Source organism: Hylaeus anthracinus, unplaced genomic scaffold, assembly GCF_026225885.1.
Source record: "Hylaeus anthracinus isolate JK02 unplaced genomic scaffold, UHH_iyHylAnth1.0_haploid 0, whole genome shotgun sequence".
NCBI lineage: Eukaryota > Metazoa > Arthropoda > Insecta > Hymenoptera > Colletidae > Hylaeus > Hylaeus anthracinus.
Genome location: NW_026533254.1, coordinates 10,256,751 through 10,276,642, shown reverse-complemented (window position 1 = coordinate 10,276,642; position 19,892 = coordinate 10,256,751). Strand labels below are relative to the sequence as shown.

Below are 19,892 nucleotides of genomic sequence, written 5' to 3'. Positions count from 1 at the left end.
GACGAATTAAGAATTGAAATCGCGTTTCCGCTGAGTGTTCGATATAGAATTTAATTTAATACTGAAATATTATCCCGAAATTACAATTACCATTAATTTCAAAATATCATTCCACTGGCGTGAGTCTCATTTTACACATTGTTAAGATTAACGAGTAGAACAATGAATCACGTTTTAGAGGAGTTAAAACGTAGTAAATAGTGCTTATTCTGACACTACCTAATGATTGGTAATATTTTTAAAAAATATCACAAGTGTAATATGACGTCCAAACTTTCATACAAATTATTGGAAAATGTATACTATTTTTTTTTTTTTTTTTTTTTTGTCAATTGCGAGTTGATTAATTTCGATTTTCTCTATTCGCAGATACAACGTGATCTTCATGGTGTTGACATACTTCTTGCCAATTGGATCGATGACGTTTACATATGCTAGAATCGGTTTGGAGCTGTGGGGGTCGCAAAGTATTGGTGAAAACACAACAGGCCAGCTGGAGAGTATACGAAGCAAACGGAGGGTATGTAGTAGTTTCGCTAATGAATTCATAGGTTTCGAGGAAAACCTTCGTTAATTATCGCCAGAAATTAATTGAGGCTCGTAGATAATTATTGTCTAGATGAACCTCAGGTTTGCTGCATGGAATTTCGCTTGTCACGAACTGTTTAGTCTTCGTAAATCTTTTTTAAGCAAAAGAATTTGGATGAATATTGGTATTCGAGGGTTTTTGAGGTCGTTGATTACGAATCTGAGCTCAAAATTCAAAAATTCAAAATTGCGTGTATAATATGCTGAAAAAATTTACAAGAGAGATGTTCAATTTGAATGGAAGTTTGTATAAAGCCTTTGTCCTGCAGATTAATAACATTATTAGTATTCAAACTCGTAAAGTTTTCTTATCAGCACTGTTTCGCTATCTGGTGGAAATTTCCAAGTTTCTCGACTTCCTTTACCTGCGACTCCAACAATTATTAAGTACGAAAGTAAGTATCGAGTAATAACGGAAAGTTAAATCGTTACCAGTTGTCGAAACGTTCTTCGTTTAACTTTTAATCCGTGTTTTCCACGAAACTTCCTACTTTTGTTTCTCGCTGAGATAATAATTTCTATTGTTAAGATGGACAATTCTTTGGATCAAATTTTTTTTCGATAGATAAAGAAGAAACTCTTTGTTCCTGTGGAGTGATATGCAAAAAAGGAATGATGGTCTTATGGATCCTCGTAGAAATGCAAATATGTTTCCCCAGATACTTTTAAGAACCTAGAGAGCATAAAAACATCTTCAAACCCTTTTATCATTTCGTTCCAGGTTTGCCATGCAAGTAGATTTACTGGTGAGGCTTTTATGTAACAGATCCTGCCTTAGACGCGATTAGGAGTTTTACAGGGGATAAACTCCTTTTACAACTCATGATATAAACTTTACTAGTGCGAAGAGGTCTTGATGACACCTAATAGTAGAATTTGAAGTTCTTATCACCAAGCTTTGTAAAATACAATAGTTTATGTATAATCATCGAATTTAATCACTCATTACACAAATTCATGTAATATATGTGTAGAAAATCATCAAATTTGTTTTATACTTTTGTTTTTATACTTTCTCCACTTACTGAAAGATGTATAAAACTCTTCCATTGCTACAGCAATCGTGCTCAACAATACAGTGGATTTTTCCAGCGTGGCTTTCCAAGCAACTCGGGAGTAAATAAAGTAATATCAATTGCAAGGATAACAACGCAACGAGAAAAGTCACGTCAGCGATTAGTTTCAAACGTGAGTCGGAAGAATGTCTAAGCTTATGGCATTATGGTATATCCGTGTGTACGTGGAACACTGGTTGCCAGTTCGAACGCTAAGCTGCGCTATAAGTCGTAATTAGAAGGTCTTTCCAATTGCCTCGCAATCTCGTACATTCATTTTTACCACCTACGCAAAAGAAGATTGAGAATCTTCTTCTAAATTGTATCATAAGCTCAACAGGATTAAGAGCAATTATTCCGAAGGGACATTGTGATTATTATCTGGAAATTTCATGTTATGAATACTCATATTAGAGGAGTTATGGAAGTTTAAGCCATGTTATTGTACCGTAATTCACGAACAGTGCACAGCTGGCGAAGTGTTAACACGTCGAATATTTACCCAGCAAGCATTTAAAGTCTTTCCATTAACGTTGAACGTTGCAGCATTCTAGTATTATCCTCTGAAATAAATCAAATTACTACGTATAAAATACAAACATTCGATACTTTAATGCTGAATTGTAGGTATTAACAGCCTCTATTAAACGTTCTAATTCCTTTTTTCAATTTTCTTCATCTATCTTCGTGTTTCACAATTAAGTATTACACTTTGATCAATCTCTGTAATAATTTCTCAAACTTCTCATCCTCTATCTTTCCGAATTACTCGTGTATTTATTTCTTTTCCTACGTACTGTTTTGCAACTTTTCTTGGCTTATCTCCGCTTCCAAGCTCATTCGTCTCTGTCGAGTAAAAAAGATGGCTCGCACAATTAACACTAGTGGCAAACTACACGCGAAGAATGGCAGCTAATTTGTTCATATTATTCCCTGCGTAATTAATGATTGCGTTGCCCTGTTACTGGAAGTACAGTCAGTAATTAAATGCTAAATAACATCGATTGGCTGGGTTTCATCGCGTGGAGCTGCGTGCAGCAGCCCCCATCCTTCCATGCAGAATTTTAATACCTTCTGCCTCTATTCTCCTAACATATGTTTGCGAAGCGATCAAAATCCTTGTCAGAACGGAGCAACAAAGGGGGCTCGCAGAATAGTTTGCTCGTGCAAAAGCTACCCCCGTTATTTAACATCATATTATTCTGAAGTTTAAAAACCGTATATAATTGAAGTTTAATCGATGTAAAATTTGGAGAGTTATTAGTTAATTTCTATATAATTTATAAAAATTTACAAAATTACAAGATTAAATTGTATTTCTATAATTTCAATATTTTATATGTATTTTCCAAAAGGTGATAACTTTTCTACAAATAATAAATCTCAATCTAGTCGGGCAGAATATTCGTTCGTCTCGGCCATGTTCGATCAATCATCGGCCAAATATTTGATGTCGTCACCAAACATCAAATTTAATTATCGTTTTCAACTTACAATGTAGCAACAATTGAATCAACCAACCAGTCGCTATGTTTATATTTATCCGCGTGCTTTTGGTTGCTCGTTCGCGGAATAACGGACGAAATCTTTTTCACACGATTCAATCATAACGCACCGTAGCGAAAGCTTCAAGTAGCGAATTGAATGCCGCCATAAGAGAGGTCGTTCCAAGTAAAAGCTCTATTAGCTTAATACGACAGCGTGTACTTTCGTAGTAGGACGTTTCCTCGAGGAGCGTAAGCAAAAGCTCTTTTTTTTATATTATATTTCAAAGAGCATTCAATGGGAAGAACATCATCTAAATCGCCTCTCTTCAGGCCAACAAAACGGAATTAGGACTTCCATATTAAACCAACGATTCTTTTAGTAATATAAAAGAATTGAATGCGTATGCACCGGTGAACAAAATAGAAGACAGGACTCTACAGAAGCTTTTAATCTCTGTATCATTGATAAGAAATATTTGATATAAAAGAAATAATTAATTAATGCTAGATGAGATATTAGTAAAATTGGAAGCCACTGATATTAACTGTGATGAAGTACTACTATAAAATATTCTATAGACTCTATTCGAAAGATAGTGCATAATTTATGTATCCCATTTCATTAGCGAATATTATTTTTCTATCTATTGATACTGCAACTCCATCCTCTTTAAGTCCTACTAAAATCTAACGCTGAGAGTATTTCCGCTTGACCCACGATGCATTTGGTAAGAGACTCTTCAGTTAAAATGGAGCAGTCTGACTGGCGCGGTAGCCAGTTAAATGCTAACTCGAGAGATTAATGGTTTACAATAAAATTGCTCGCCCATAGAAAATAATCCGCAACTAGTGAAGGAGACATAGACTGAGAGTAAAGGGAAGTGAAATAGAACTGCGAAATAGCCAAGTGGTATCGTGGAAACTGTAGTTTTGTGACTTTGGTCGGTCAATGTTACCTCCGGCAAGTAGTAAACTCGATAATTATTACCTCTAAAAGAGAATCTCGAGTTTCTATCAAAAACATGCATTTCCTGTCAAATACAAACAAATTCTCTGCTACAATTACGTTTGTAGAACGTGAAAACTATTAAAAAAAAAAAATGAAATAAGCTGCCCTCGAGAAACAGCTAATATTTAAGTAAATTAAACGCCAGGTCAAGTTGGTCGTTTAATTGAATGAAGGTGACGAAAGCAGGAAAAAGGCTAAGGAAGTATTCTGGGCACGTGTCCGAGGAAATTTACAATTCTCCCCGAGCGGCCAAGTGGTTCTATTGGATTACGATTAAACCGCAAAGAGCCTGTGTTTTCCTCCACATGTAGGATCGCTGGTCTACCTTGGTATGCATGTCATGACACTATGTTCCAGTGGTCAACGTCAGTTAACCGTGGAAAGGCTCTAAAGTACAGCTCTGTAGCAACCGTTAATGTTAACAATTTTCTCTCTAACATAAATTAAACTGCTACAAGAAATTCTTAGCGACTATACCTTGCAGGACCAAAAGGAATCTTGGTATTTTCTTATTTGATTTACCAAACACTATACACATACTTTCTTGGTATTGTTAAACTCCGCATATTTATACATTTGGGATAAATAGAATAAAATAAAAATATACAAGGATATGTATTATACAAATGCACAAGTATATGAAATATAAAATATAAAATACACGTTACAACATTTGAAAAACAAAACATACTTCAATTTAAGTATATAAGAATTACTATATAAAGATATGAATTTCATAACACTATAGTTTTATCATTATTATTTCCATATTTGATTCATACTATATTGCATGTTGAAATTTTTCACATTATGTCTCCTTTTACTTCAGTATTTAACACTCTTATGTGTAAGTTTGAAAACAAAATGGGGAAGATGGAAACTGGTCTGTTAGAGAATTGAAAGGAACAAAAGGAAACTTGGAAAAGATATTTAACATTCAGGTTTGGAGCAGGAAGTCGCGAGGGAGTGTCTGCTGGGACTTCCAACGAAAGAATTCCGCTTTTCCCTGACCTTAATTGCACGACTCTTATTATCTGACTGGATAAGAACCGGGGAACGTTCGAATCATAGTGATCCCGAAATGAATTTGGTCACGTTATACCATCGAACCAGGTTCGCACGTTCGTCGTTCCGTGAATGTGATATCGAAATGCCATTCCTTTAAGAGGAATGCAAGAATGCAACTCCGCGGTATTTATTTCCATCCCATATTTTCATCTTTCCATGTGCAATATGTTTAACACTGTATCAGTAAATATCTCGAAAAGTCAAGAATACTGCAAAAATTGTTGTTATCAAATAATAGAGATAGATATACAGATAGATCAAAGGTAGATATAAAGGTCCTAGGGTTTTGCAAGTTCTGAGAATAAAAGAAAGTGTATTGCTTCGTATGGACGAAGAACGCACGTGATAATGACGAAGCCTTGTTGAATTCTTGGCTGACTTGCTGTGAAACCCTAGAAAGCAACTCTCATCTGTTGCAATTCAAATAGAGTTAATGCAACAAGTTTATTTTAATGAAAAAGTACATAGAACTACACGAAGTACCACCCACGTTTTCAATTGCATAAACCTCTAATTAACCCTGACTGAAAAAAACCTGTTTTATACGCTACACTATTTTAATTTAAATAACATTAGTCTCGGTATATTCACAGGAGCTTTTCTTTCAATGAAACACAATTCTAATAAATCAGACATTCAGCATCTAGACTAGTTAAATTACATTTTCATTCGTCCATTGTGAAATTGAATTCTATGAAACAATTTCAATAAAAAATAAATTATAATTTAACGAATTTATTTTTCCTACAATCCCTTACAAGGAGCTCGGGTACCTCGGGTTCGCCAAACCCGTACCGCAGCTGCAACCCAGCATAGCTGCAGCCTCTGAGGACTAAAATCAAAATAAGCTACAATGCACTAATAGAGAATTTTTTGTATAACATGCGAAAAACTAAGAAACGAAACTTATCACTTATCGCCATCTGGCACCGATCGAGGTCTCAACCTGCCTCAACCTCCCTGAAACTGTCTCCACTGCCTAAGGGATGATCCAACAACGAAACTAGCACATAGTTTTGCTATTTCTCTCGAGAAACCCCGCGGGCAAAAACTAAGAAACTAAAGGCATCAACACGAAAACGACCTCAGGGTATCGGCGGCCTTGCACAGCACGAATGCGCCCCGGAAGTCCAGTTACACGAATAAGCACAATAGGAGGTGGCCGAGATTTTTACCGCGACAAGGCTAAGCCACGAAGGAATAAAAATGGCGAAAGAGTAAAAGATGGATTACCTGATCGATGTAGAGCAGTATTTTCTATTATAACGCTCCGATATAATACTGGCAGAATTGACGAACGAAGTACACGAAGTGTACTTCTCTGTATGAAGAATTAGTGAAGCGACACGTGACCTGTCAGTGATAAGAAATTTCTCACCATAGTGCACTTAGGTTCAAGAGTGCACGTGCATGTAATGACACAATGATGTAGTTTTATGGGCTAGTGGTATCGCAAGGCGGAGCCGAACAATGAAGATCTCCTCGTGGCGAAGTTTAAAGTGGACTCCCGTGGCATGAAACTTTACCTTGGAGATGGCCGGTTGACTTCGTTTACCCATTAATTATGGAATATTGTTTAACAGTAGGCGCGCGTGGGTCTGCTCGACTCTCGCTTTTAGTGCGTCACCTGCTTGGAGTAGTTTTTTTTTAATATTAAAGGAACAATTAAATAAACCATTTACCGTGGGTGGAAGATACAAAGTTACAAATTATAAATTATCCCTCCGACGAAGGATTGTTCGTGACGAATAATACCGTTTACCAGGTCTCACCACGTGGAGTGACTCGACAATCGAATCGAGACTAACACCTTCGCACCCTTTAAATCAACCTTGAATCTTGTGTGCTGCATACATCTACCCAAGGCTCGGGTACAGGCAAGCCTAATACAATATGTAATGCCACACGAATTCCACGAGCGTGTCACGGATATTTCACGAGCTCAACTGCAAATCATTGAGATCCGTGACGCGCTGTCAGTTGCAACGAACATGTCGAACGAACAAGTAATTGCTGCGGGTGTTTAGGCTCAGGGTGAATACGGACAGCTTTAATGTAACATGTAACGCAGCACGAACTGCGTGTCACGAATGTTTCGCGAACCCGATTGCAAGTCGGCGTACTCAACTCCAATGCAATGTAAAAATTTGATTAAACTAGGATAATGTTCTGGGTGATTTTAGAATATCCAAATGAAACATGTGTTACGTAATTTGATAATAATATTTAGAAATCCCAATGTATTTAAATAGAGCTGTTTCGGACTGATCGCTCTCATAAATTGATTTAACCGCAATTGTAATTATACGTCGCACGCATGCAAGAGTAATTGCGCGTAAACAAAAAGTTTGCAAGCAAATTGCAGCAATAAATTCGTTACGAGCGAAATCGTCTGTTGATTAGTGGTTCCCCTTTAACGTGAAACGTTCTGCAAGTGGAAGAACCGTTTCACAACCAATTCAAACGTTGTTCTGCAACTTCGAATATGGGCTTGCTAAACAAGTTGTAAAGTACTCAAAATTAACAACTAGTTAATTACCTAGAAAATGTAGACAGATTAAAAAACCATCAAAAATGAGGTTCTCACGAACTACAATTTTCATATAAACGTGTTGCCTTAAAGTGTGATAATTATTTTTAATTTAGGAATCCTTGATAGTGAATGATAAAAGAATTCAAATTTTATATAATTTAAAAGGAATATTTATTAATGAAATCGTAAATAATGTCAACGTTTCATGCTTATATTTTTAATTTATTTAGATTTGTTCCCCGTTTTCTGTAATTGAACCTGATAACGAGAAATGTTCTTCAGATTCAAACGTGTTAATTCGCTCGTTATACTGGTTGAGACAGTCTAAAGTCCTGAACGGTCTTCTCTAAATGCACTACCACACGTAAACATCTGCGTAAATTGTCAAAGACGAAAAGCATTGTGTGAGTACGACCATTAAACGAAATACTGAACGATGCAGTGGATATCGTGTCTAGCTGCATAGTTAACGAACCTTCTTTGTGCTATTGCCGTGATGATACATACATTTCCTTTGATGGTTTATAATGTACAGTAGAAATTTACGATTACTACCAAATGCTGCACTCCATCTGCGCGCGAAGCCTTTTATTATTCATCTTGCAGGAAAGGAAGTACGATATCCAAGAAAACTTTCAAGAAAAATTTTGTTGTAAAATATTATTTATACTTCACTGTAAATAATGGATTACATTTGTTTACTCGCAAAAAATATACAAACACTTACTGTTCTTATTAATCAATGTATCCGCTACTCGAATCGTTGCTTGTTTAAAAAAAATAAAATATTAATTGAACAGGTGTACTATATTAATCGGAAATGATGTTTCAGGTAGTAAAAATGATGATAGTTGTGGTGGTGATATTCGCAGTCTGTTGGCTACCTTTTCACGTGTACTTCATCATAACGTCATACCTGCCCGAGATTACGAACGAACCATACATCCAAGAAGTTTTCTTAGGCATCTATTGGCTCGCGATGTCTAACAGCATGTACAATCCTATAATCTACTGCTGGATGAATTCCAGGTAAAATATCATATTAACACTGCGCGTAAGTACCTTTAAATTAATAAACTCTTAGACAGACACATCCATGCACACTTAATCAAATACAGCAAAATACTTCGAATAATAAAAGGGCAATTGAAGCTAGCCTTAGGAGGAAAGAAAAATTTTTATAGGAAAAGAATAGATGAAGATTCTGTGGAGATAATAGAGGTTTTACAATACTGCAAACGAACACGTAACAAAAAGAGGAGATGGAATCTACTCGCAGCAAAAAGTAGAGCACCGATAGCGACAGTAATCGTCTCTACGCCGTTATTAGACTTTCGCAACTTTCGAGGGTAGTTAGGAATGAAAGAGTTGACTTCGTGAAAAGTTTATCTATTATTTGTCATTGAACTTTAAAGAACTTCCCCGCGACGCGAGAGCATTTTTCATAACATTTTAAACTCAACGCCCAGAACTGTGTAAAGTTAGCACAGTGCGATAAATTGACACCCTTTTAAACGTAATTATCGCCTCCTGTCGCGAGAATATGAAAAAGTATACTGCAATTTGTACAAAAACTTTGCTCGTTTTATTGGAGACTTGTCGAGTGCTATGTATTTCGTAATTAATTTAGCTTTCTCATTTCTGCGTATTGAGCAACTGATAGTCAACTCTCCTTGTATTATTAATTCTTGTTGAATTTGAAAATAATGGATACAGGAGAAAAATTTCTCAGAATAACTCACTTCTAATATCACGAAGGCTCTCTCGTTACAGATTCTTAATTTATTTCATTTTTACTACTTTCACCCACTCCATTCAAAATTATAAACTGTACTGTTATATTATTAATCATAAATGCGTTAATGTTCGTAGGATTTTATTTGTCAAAGAACCGCACGATTCGTTATCTTTCACGAATCCATCTAACGTCAGTTCACCCACAAACCGAATGAAACGTGTCCTAGACGATTGATGCGAAAATAGCCATTTTCCGGAACCGCTTTACACGTCACGCACAGGAATTGTTCCCGAGCAATCCACCATATCCCGGTGTCATCGTTTCGTATCAAATAACTGAAATGCTACGGCTATCGGTAACGAACAATTTTGTCACAGTGGACTGGTAAAATTGCGCGCTACATACCCCGTGCACCGAGACCACACATATGGAAAAATATGTAACCTTCGTCCCTGCGTTTTCCAATCAAACTTTCACGTGTGGTCCCTGAAAATGTGCATCCCGCATTTAAATATGAATTTCCGTAAAAAGGAAATTAGAGATTTCTACACCAACGCAATTTCGTGGGAATTTGATCATTTTGGCTGCAGGCTCGTTAACAAACTAGAGATGAAATCAAAGGATATGAAAACCTGATAGGATGCATTCGAGATAAGAGGAGCACCTCAATTTTGGATTAACAAAATAAAAGTATTTAATGCGGTTCCAATAATTTAAAAGAGTATATAGATGGCTTCGTTCATGAAGAGCAGACAACACTTCCATTCTCTACCCTGACTCAATTAATTCGAATAAAGCTAAAAGAATGTTTTGTCTTTGAATTTCAGGCAAAGAAATTCTGCCTTTTTTTTAAGAGAAGCCTTTGAAAAAGCTTGAAAGCCACTGGTTCGGTCATTGCTGAAAGGAACATTGTATCTTTCAGGTTTCGACGAGGATTCGCTCACTTCTTCTCCTGGTGTCCATGGATACGCATCCCCATGGAGCCAGCGTTATCGAGATCAGAAGCCGTAACGTCTCGATATAGCTGCAGCGGAAGTCCGCAAACCAGGATGTCACGGAACGGTACGTCCTCCTGCACGTCCTCGGAACGTCCTTGCACTACATCGTCCACGACACTCGCGAGCCAATCACGTTTCGAGCACGAAGCCACCCAATCGGACGAACGAAATTCTTACATAGAGTTGCAGGACCTATCGGTATCGGCTAACGTCGCCGTTGGTGAAGCCAATGACGACGCGAATCATAGTAAAGGTAACGCATAGTAGGGCAGCGTTGGGCAGTAATTGGTTCATTTCTAATGATTCCTGTAATTGATCCATAAAAGTGATCACATAGTATCAACGATTAAAAAGAATGATCTGATTTCTTATTAACTTGTTCAATTATGATTTTATGATCAAAAATGTAATCGTTTCATAATTAATGATTGATGTATAATATATAATGATTTTATAATGGTAGAACCAAATGGAGAAGATCATTATAGTCTGAGCAATCAAATTCAAAGAAATTCTTTGATTACAATTATCGAATTAAATTTTACCCCAACGCTGTTAGCGAAGGAATCAAAACGACAATATTGCTTTTAAATACTAGTTTCACTGAGTGATTGTCTGCTTTGATTCCTCGTGTACTTTCACGCGACTTTTTGATCAAACTGAAGGGACCATCGAATTTATCTGGAGCAAATCAAATAAGGGTCGCGCCATACCATTCAGGGCCTAAAATACAAATGTAATAACAATGTGCCTTCGACGAGAAAAGTCACCGAAGTTATGCTTCTACGATTCACAACGACACATAAATTATTCTTTATAAATACTATTAAGTGAACGATATTGGAAAGTATAATGCTTGTATTTTGTCTAACGAGGGAAGTCATTTGATCAGAATACACAATAATAATAGCAAAAATAATGTAATGATGAGTTATATCGATAATAAATTTTCTATGTTATCTAAGTAAAATACGAAACTATTTATTACGTATTTTATACATTTTAGGCCCTGGTTCCATTCACATCGAACGATATCCACAACTCATAAATACCATACGCGTGAAAAGCAGATGAAAGTATTTTGTAAACATATTTTTTTTTCTAATAATTCCAACTCCAATCTTTTGTATACGCTTAATGGAATTTATTTCGAACAATCCTGTACATTAACATTTCGTTCTTGCAAGGAACATCGAAACACCTAACGCCAACTTTTATGAAACTTCGTAGATTTGTAGTACAGCAAACGACAAATGCCAATTATTTTTTAGCTGCGGTAACTCAAGTTTGAGTAGCGAAACTACCCTCCAAAGTGGCGGCGCTCTGATGCTATCTTAGAAACTATTGGGGATACTCTAACGAAGTTTCCTAATCAAATTTACCGATGTTTACACCAGACACCGGCAAATTTCACGTGAGATGAGAATAAGGCGATTATATTCAAAGTTAGATTTTAATCTCTTCTGAGAATAATACGTATACCATTATTTTGATTATTTGAAGCCATAGAGACTTCAAATAATAAAGTTTCCTCGTATTTTCTTTAAAAAAAAAAAAAAGAAAAAACATAACTATCTTATATCTCCAATAGCACCACAGAGAAGAAACTTTGAAGGGTAGTTTCATCCCTTAAACAGTTGTCGCCGATGTTCCCTGTTAAAATAAATTGTACAACTCGATAGAAATCGATACGCATGAATCGTTGTATCGATGCAACCAAGAGCTGTTTATAATTTCGATAGGCACAGCACGAATACCTTTGTACCTGCAACCAGCCAGAGGAGGAAACGATCGTTTTCTGGCTCAACATCGAGGAAGGAAATGGAAAGATACCTCCCAAACCAGAGGGCACGTGTCTTGACAGGAGGAGGTAAATCCTCAACAACAACGAGTACACACCTGGATATAAGAGTACATATCCAAACCAGCAGCCTTCTTCAAGGTTCAATTGATCTAAGAGGTTCCATGGGAGAGAGGGAATACCGATTCTTCTTTGCCAACTCGAGGCTCATTATTGACCAGAAGCTCAAACATCGCTGACGTCGATGAGACAAGAACTATCTGCCGAACACTACATAGAGTATCAGTTTTGATGTAAATACCGTTGAATCGAGCTTCGAAGCAGTGTGAAGACGACAGATAATCGCGCTAGAGTTCCTCCACAACCCCATATATTCCACGTTTATTTAGTATGAACGCTTCACTTCAGCGCAAGTTTCGAATTTGCATTTTCTACGTTATTATACGACGCACAGAGTTGGAAATCAATTTCGTTATTATTTTCGTTGAATCAACTATCCAGGGGAGAAAGAAAGATCAGCGCTGGAAGTAACGACGGACCGTACTGGCTCAGACGATTTAGTCAGTTTCGCGAGGCTTGCCATAAAACAAAAATTGCTACTGTGGTCATTCTTTCTCCTCACAGTGTTCTTATTCGTTGTTTGATCTATGCATAAACAATAACGGACCAATGATCTACTTACAAATATTGTTTCTTTCCTGACAGAGAAGGGTCTGAGAGAAATTACGAAGAATTCATATTGAGAATGTACAGTACAGTACGATATAGAGACTTAATGCGTATTACTTGTTTGTGAAGGATAAGGTGCTTAATTAATTAATATTCGTGTTCCTACCGTGTGTATTAGTGACCGTGATAATCCGTACACCACGAACACTAATTGTCATTGGACAAAGATATTTCCTATTTCAAAGGACAGTAGATTTTACTTTTTTTCGAATATTTCTTGAATGTTTACCGTATAATTTACAATATTTTTGTTTCTGGCTTTGAAACTGACAATACAATATTAACTGCTTTGCATTTAGAAGGAATTAATCAATCTTGTCCTCTTTTTCTACAAACATAATTTATAGTCTATTCTTTTATAGTTAAAAATAAATAAGAAACTCTTCACCTACATTAAATTCTGAAACCAAAATGTTTGGAAAGGTAATATCTTTGGTACCAATTTCTGTTAGGTCATCAATTATAACATAATGCGGAGCAAAAATACTCTGGGAAAAACAAACGCTTTTTACTATACTAGTTAAGTGTACATATAGACGTTACTATATTGAATGTAATGAAAAAGGTTATTGATAAGATAAGAAATGAGTATACTGTTCGATATGTACAAAAATGTGTTAGCGTTAATATGAGAAGCTATTGTTTTTGTTTGTGTACAAATACATTCGAAATTTAATTATATTTCCGATATATGTGAAAACAAAAATGTGTTAGCGTTAATATGAGAAGCTATTGTTTTTTGTTTGTGTACAAATGCATCCGAAATTTAATTATATTTCCAATATATGTGATGCACACACATCATTTTCTCTTCATGAAACTTCAAAGAGGTCAGTTTATTTGAATTTTATATAAATATTCATATTAATCGAAATAGTTCCCATACGACTTTTTATATTTTCCCGAATGTCATTTCATTTCGACTTGATATCGATCTAAGGTATTGAAGGTAATCGAACACGCATCAACGATGTCACAAACTGTTTACATCATAAATTACTTCGCGCGGTAATGTTTTCGCAATTCTTAGAAGAATTAAATGTATACATTTAATCAAGAATGCGATATATTCCAATATGCAATTTATAGTCGAATGGTCTGGAATATCTTCAAATTAAGACCGCCATTTTTACCTCTTATATGTTTAAATAGCTTCAACTTTCATCAAACAGGGATCACAAGTCACCAATAAAAATTAAGTGAAACACAAATCAAAATTGTAATATTAATTGTAAATTATAAAAAAGTGACAAACTTGCAGTTATTTTACAACTGGATTACTCATTGTTTATTTGTGGAACAAAACAGAATAATCTATATTCTCGCAAAACGGTTGCAAACATTTTATGATAAATCTTTAGAAAATCTTTCAATAAATCATACCTCAAAATAAATTCTATTTCCCCAGTTTCGTTTTGTTAAATCAAAACTGTTCTTATATCTTTCAATTAAATGTCATATGAGTATCCTAAAAATTGTAATCTGAAAAATGTACCAATAAAAATACCCTATTTTTTAAATTACTTTCAACTTTTTTATGAATAATTAAAAAAATATATTTTCGATATTAATACTTTTATTGTATTACAAATTAATTTAAATATCAGCCTAATAATTATCTTCTATAATATTTAAGTTGGACTTTTCCATTATTCCTGTTTATCTGCTCCCAAACTGTACACTCAAATGTGGTTGGATCCATCCTATCGATAAAAAGCTTACCCTGAAGTAATACAATAGTTTACATAAACATCCAACATGTTTAAATTGAACTTTTTTTTTTTAATTATATAAAATATTCTTACGATTTCTAATTTAAATACCAAAATAAGACGATATTCTAAAAATAACTTACTTGTAAATGATCGAACTCGTGTTGAGCGATTCTGGCTGCCCATCCTTTCGCATGCCATGAAAACGGTTCACCAATTCTATTAAGAGCTTTGATTTCCACTTCTTTCGCTCTCGAAACTTCCGCTGTAAACCCCACAATACTCCCACATATTTCATTAAGCACAACTTCCATCGGATTCCGAATCGCCATTTGTGGATTAATGAAATACATTAACGGAATCGGCTCCATTTCGCAGATATCTCGAAGCTCTGGATTGACCTTGCGTAAACTTTTATCCGTTAATTCAATAGCAAATATTTGCCAAGGAAGACCAATTTGTGGCGCAGATAGTGCCACCATAGCATACCTTCTCATTACATCGGTTAACTGATCTAGTACCTATAATGAATTTTTATTTTATTTCAATTTAAAAAAGAAAATCGATGTTGACTATTTGATTATGTGTGCGTTAATATAAATTTAACGTATTTAAAGATGAACAAACGATTAGTAATTTTGGTATGATCAATTTTTAAAATAAAATTAACTTGAAAAAAATGACAAATATGCATGAAGTAAAACATACCTTTTGAAATTCCCCCGTTTCAATTACATTTTTATCCACTGGCGTCGCTTTCGTCCGTAAGACAGGGTCGCCAACTTGAACGATATGATTGTAAGGAGGCTTTGGATCCTCAGATCGAAAATAATTAGTAACAGTTTTTCTAACTGTTTTGAAACTGAGGTAACGGGCACTATTAGTCCTGACATTCGATACACACCGATTGATTATGTAAGAACAATTAAACGTTGCGACGATCATTGTTGAAGAATACTTTACAACTTCGTTAGAACAATAAATAGGTTAGTCTCCTATGAAAATATGAATACGTTGATTGGCATTACATGTAGCAAATAACTATGGAGCATCCAGAAAGGCCAACGGTCACTAAGTTGTTCTATGAGCGGATCAGCTTACAAAATTTGTAGCGACCGCTTCCTAGTAGCAGCCAATCTTTTAACTGTAATATTTATTTATTTATTCAAGTGTGAAGCTGTTGAAAATTTAGCTATAACTCTGCTTCGGGTACTACTATACTAATACTTGTTTTAGTATCACTGGCGCCATCGATGGGAACATGTCCAAGTTTGTAACTCACAGAACAGTTTAGTGAGCGATGGCCTTTCTGGATGCGTATGTAGATATACAGGGTGTCTTAAAAATGTTGGAGTTCCTTGAAAGGGTGGTTCGGGAGGTGATTTGAAACAACTTTTTCCTTTGCGAAAATGTCGGATGGAGCTTCGTTGAGGAGATATTAACGGAAAACATTGACCAATCAGAGCGCGCGTATACCGTTGGAGCAGCCGTGGTAACGAAGGTTACGAGCTAAGCGGCCGCGTCCAATGTCCTTCGATGCACGTCGAGTTGCTTGTTCGCGTACAAGCGCGGCCGCTTAGCACATAGCCTTCGCTACCGTGGCTGCTCCAACGGTATAAGCGTGCTCTGATTGGTCAGTGTTTTCCGTTAATATCTCCTCAAGGAAACCTCGGACAACATTTTCGCTAAGGAAAAAGTTGTTTCAAGTCACCCCCCGAACCACCTCTTTCAAGGTGTTACAACATTATTGGAACACCCTGTATTATTTTAGCGCGAGATACAATTATATTTTATTGTATACAGAAACGTTGTCTATTTTATGTATATATTTATTTAATGTTCTCCAATAAATCTGCATGGCCTTTGGCCTCCACTTCCATTTACATCTCCTTACAATCCTTTTTTTGAAAGGAACCACACTCTACATCACAGTTTCTTTACTTTAAACCTTACACTCGCCTTTTCTACTTCACCACGTATTCACCACCGGAAGCGGAAGCCCCAATGTCTATTTTATTATAAAATGCAAAACAGTTTTGCATTGTTTTCATATGTATACAGCAATCTTTTCTTTCATTTATGAACATTAAAATATATTACACAAGATTTCATACGTCCCTTATATTTCATTTTTTTATTTCATTACATTTTGTTCTATATTTGTAAATTGAATATGTATTAAATATCATTTGATGTAATATTATATAAAACCTTTCTTCCTATGATTACGAAATCATTGATTACGTTTGATAGTTTACTCAGTATGGAAATTTGAAAAAAGTGAGTCTCATGTTACTGATTTCGTAATATTGCATAACCTATGTGTTAATTATTTCATTTCTGGTGCAGTATATCATTATTAATATTTAAACTTGGCATATTACATTCCATTATAAATCTGAAGAAACGTTGTATATCAAGTACAAAATCGCAAAGATGGTAAGTATTAATTATATACAATCAACATGTCAATCAGGGTAAAATCATTATTACTATTTTTCTGTCTGACCAGATTAAAAATGGCACATTGAAACTGAGTTATATAGGTAGTAATTCAATGACCTCTCTTAGATATTTATCAACACAAAGTACAAACTCAGGTAAGGACATATATGTCAAATTTACTAATGAAAGTCGAAAGCCAATTGTGTTACCATCTGACCCGATGCCATCAATTCCATTCCCTACTGTGCCTCATCCTGTGCAAACTCCTGTAATAGAAATACCAGGTTGTTTCAGAAGTAAAATCATTTACTTCAACCTATAATACTTCTAATTGAAAATATTAATTCTCTTAAAGATTCAGTAACTATTGATTAAAGATAAATATATAAATTAAGTATACAATAAATCAGCAATATAATAGTTCCAAAAATTTAGGCCCTATTGTTGAACCTACCCTTCCTCAATCTCAACCTCAATCTCAACCTCAACTTGAACCCGAACCAGGTTACAAACCATCTATTGAAATTCCAGTCCCAAACAGGAATGCACACAAGAATGTGCAAGACAACAATGAAGATGACGTATTGTTTAAAGATGTATGTGTACATTCTTCATAGTTAAGTATTATAAAATAACAATATTAGTAAGTATGATATAGATGATTACAATATTAAGTATAAATTTTCTTTGAGATAAGATTGGAAGTAAAGGTGTCATAACATTAAATCGTCCAAAAGCCTTGAATGCCTTAAATCTGTCAATGGTTGACAAAATATATCCAGTACTTAAAGAGTGGGAATCATCTAAGAAATTAGTAATAATAGAAGGTGCAGGTGAAAAGGCATTTTGTGCTGGTGGTGACATAAAATCTGTTGTTATTGAGATAAAAGCAAACAATATTGATAGAGCCAGAACATTCTTCAAAACAGAATATACGTAGGTTACCAAATGATTCTGCAAGCAACATCCTATATATTTACAAATATGCTTAAATAATTGTATTGTCCATGTATTAATACAGATTGGATCATTTGATTGGTACATACAAAGTACCATATGTAGCTCTAATAAATGGGATAACTATGGGGGGTGGTTGTGGATTATCTGTTAATGGTAAATATCGAGTTGCAACAGAAAAAACTTTATTTGCAATGCCAGAAACAGCAATAGGATTTTTTTGCGATGTTGGTGGAACTTATTTTTTACCTAGATTAAAAGGCAAATTAGGAGTTTATCTTGGATTAACTGGAAGTAGATTAAAAGGTAGAAAAGACTATCAATATTAATATTTATGTATACAAATATATGTGTATCATGAATCCTCTACAATAATTTAATGTTTCAATAAAGGCGTTGATGTACTACATGCCGGTATCGCAACTCACTTTGTTCCTTCTGAAAAGTTATCAGATTTAAAGCAAGAATTGCTAACAACGGAAGTATCTAATATTACAGAAGTTCTAAATAAATATCAACCTCAGAATTTAAATCAAGAATTTTGTTTAGCACCATATATGAATCAAATTGACAAATGCTTCTCTGCATCTTCTGTAGAAGAAATAGTAAATAGGTAAATTGACTATAACTAGGGCTGCAACTTGTTAAATTCACACATTTTTACTACTTACACATTGATAATGAACATGTTATGTTATACTTTAATATAGGTTAAAAGAAGATAACTCAGAATGGGCTGAAGAAATCATACAAACATTAATGAAAATGTCACCTGCTTCCCTGAAAATTACTATGCGTGCTATGCAGAAAGGAAGTAATCTTAGTTTAGCAGATTGTTTAAAAATGGAATACAGATTAGCGTATAATTATCCTTTAAACAAAGATAGCGATTTTTGTGAAGGTATTATTTATTAATAATATAATGATTATGACTTAAGTTTTGTACTACATAATCAGGCCTCTATTGAAGTAATGGAAAAATTTTATTTATTGTAGGTGTCAGAGCCCTTTTAATTGATAAAGATCAAAAGCCAGCATGGAATCCAAAAAGTTTAGATCAAGTGACAGATACATATGTAAATCAACAATTTGCACTTTTGACAGATGGACAAGAAATGTCACTTTGAAATTATGTAAAAGTGTTTTAATGTTTTGTATTTTTTTTTTATTGTCAAATTATATATATATATATTTTTATATAATTCTTTATTGTAATCTTGTTAATAATATTTGACTACATTTAGTACACTTTATTAATATTAATATAACTCGAATTTGATATCCACCCCTAATTCAAGGTTTTAAAATTGCAACATTAACTAGCACGATATATAGAAATCGTATTAAATACAAAAGAACAGTAGTTATGTAAAATAACGAGCAGAACACCATAAGTACTTACAATTAATATATTGATATATAAAAAAATTAATTTCCAAAACCATTAATTTTGACATTAATTTTCTAAAATCAAGTTTACCTATACAGAGCTATACAATAAATCTATGTAATTTCTACCTAACTAGAGGCGATTTGATTTAAGGTTTACGTGAATTTACAAATATTATTAACATTATTTTAATTTACTACGAAAATCTCACCATGTATATAACAATAATATCATAATGGATTACATTTACTTTCACCTGCTTTACAAGTTATATTTATATTGCTTTTAACCTTAAAATCAGCAATAAATTCTACTAACAAGCAACAAAAATTTATGGAGAACATGTTATACATTACACGTATAATATTCACAGATTAACCTC

The 19,892-nt window shown here is 34.6% G+C and overlaps 3 protein-coding genes across 9 annotated transcripts in view; 2 read left to right on the top strand and 1 right to left on the bottom strand.

Moving 5' to 3' along the window:
- LOC128896357 (tachykinin-like peptides receptor 99D) overlaps positions 1 to 13,697 on the top strand; it is an 83,749-nt gene extending 70,052 nt beyond the window's left edge. The window contains exons 5-8 of one of the 2 annotated variants that reach the window (XM_054159702.1): positions 370 to 520; positions 8,573 to 8,769; positions 10,401 to 10,540; positions 12,219 to 13,697. In XM_054159702.1, the coding sequence (XP_054015677.1) occupies positions 370 to 520; positions 8,573 to 8,769; positions 10,401 to 10,540; positions 12,219 to 12,337 (607 nt within the window). In that variant the 3' untranslated portion in view covers positions 12,338 to 13,697. Of the gene's footprint in view, positions 1 to 369; positions 521 to 8,572; positions 8,770 to 10,400; positions 10,730 to 12,218 lie in introns of both variants that reach the window. The other variant, XM_054159701.1, reaches the window with a different exon arrangement.
- Positions 13,698 to 13,712: 15 nt separating this feature from the next.
- On the bottom strand, positions 13,713 to 16,070 carry LOC128896341 (peptide deformylase, mitochondrial-like). 2 transcript variants are annotated; one of them, XM_054159669.1, is made up of 3 exons: positions 15,427 to 16,070; positions 14,862 to 15,239; positions 13,713 to 14,729 (listed from the first exon to the last, which is right to left on the bottom strand). In XM_054159669.1, exons 1-3 carry the CDS (start codon positions 15,661 to 15,663, stop codon positions 14,622 to 14,624), a joined length of 723 nt encoding a protein of 240 aa, XP_054015644.1. In that variant the 5' UTR covers positions 15,664 to 16,070; the 3' UTR covers positions 13,713 to 14,621. The 2 variants fall into 2 exon arrangements, with proteins under 2 accessions (XP_054015644.1, XP_054015645.1); XM_054159670.1 differs by having other exon boundaries at positions 13,713 to 14,709.
- LOC128896337 (3-hydroxyisobutyryl-CoA hydrolase, mitochondrial) lies at positions 15,562 to 19,366 on the top strand. 5 transcript variants are annotated; one of them, XM_054159661.1, is made up of 9 exons: positions 15,686 to 15,704; positions 17,068 to 17,157; positions 17,231 to 17,318; positions 17,695 to 17,759; positions 17,861 to 18,099; positions 18,185 to 18,426; positions 18,514 to 18,733; positions 18,831 to 19,021; positions 19,117 to 19,366. In XM_054159661.1, exons 2-9 carry the CDS (start codon positions 17,155 to 17,157, stop codon positions 19,245 to 19,247), a joined length of 1,179 nt encoding a protein of 392 aa, XP_054015636.1. In that variant the 5' UTR covers positions 15,686 to 15,704; positions 17,068 to 17,154; the 3' UTR covers positions 19,248 to 19,366. The 5 variants fall into 5 exon arrangements, with proteins under 5 accessions (XP_054015637.1, XP_054015638.1, XP_054015636.1 ...); XM_054159658.1 differs by lacking the exon at positions 15,686 to 15,704 and adding an exon at positions 16,878 to 16,998; XM_054159660.1 differs by lacking the exon at positions 15,686 to 15,704 and having other exon boundaries at positions 17,005 to 17,157.
- Positions 19,367 to 19,892: the final 526 nt, after the last annotated feature.

Bases quoted from the DNA above. Each gene is read 5' to 3' on its own strand.
- LOC128896337 (XM_054159661.1), top strand. The intron at 18,100-18,184 runs GTAGGTTACCAA...GTATTAATACAG, and splicing joins TTCTTCAAAACAGAATATAC to ATTGGATCATTTGATTGGTA. The intron at 19,022-19,116 runs GTATTATTTATT...TATTTATTGTAG, and splicing joins AGATAGCGATTTTTGTGAAG to GTGTCAGAGCCCTTTTAATT.
- LOC128896341 (XM_054159669.1), bottom strand. From the start codon at position 15,663: ATGATCGTCGCAACGTTTAATTGTTCTTACATAATCAATCGGTGTGTA. The intron at 15,240-15,426 runs GTATGTTTTACT...AATTCATTATAG, and splicing joins AAACGGGGGAATTTCAAAAG to GTACTAGATCAGTTAACCGA. The intron at 14,730-14,861 runs GTAAGTTATTTT...GTATTACTTCAG, and splicing joins ACGAGTTCGATCATTTACAA to GGTAAGCTTTTTATCGATAG.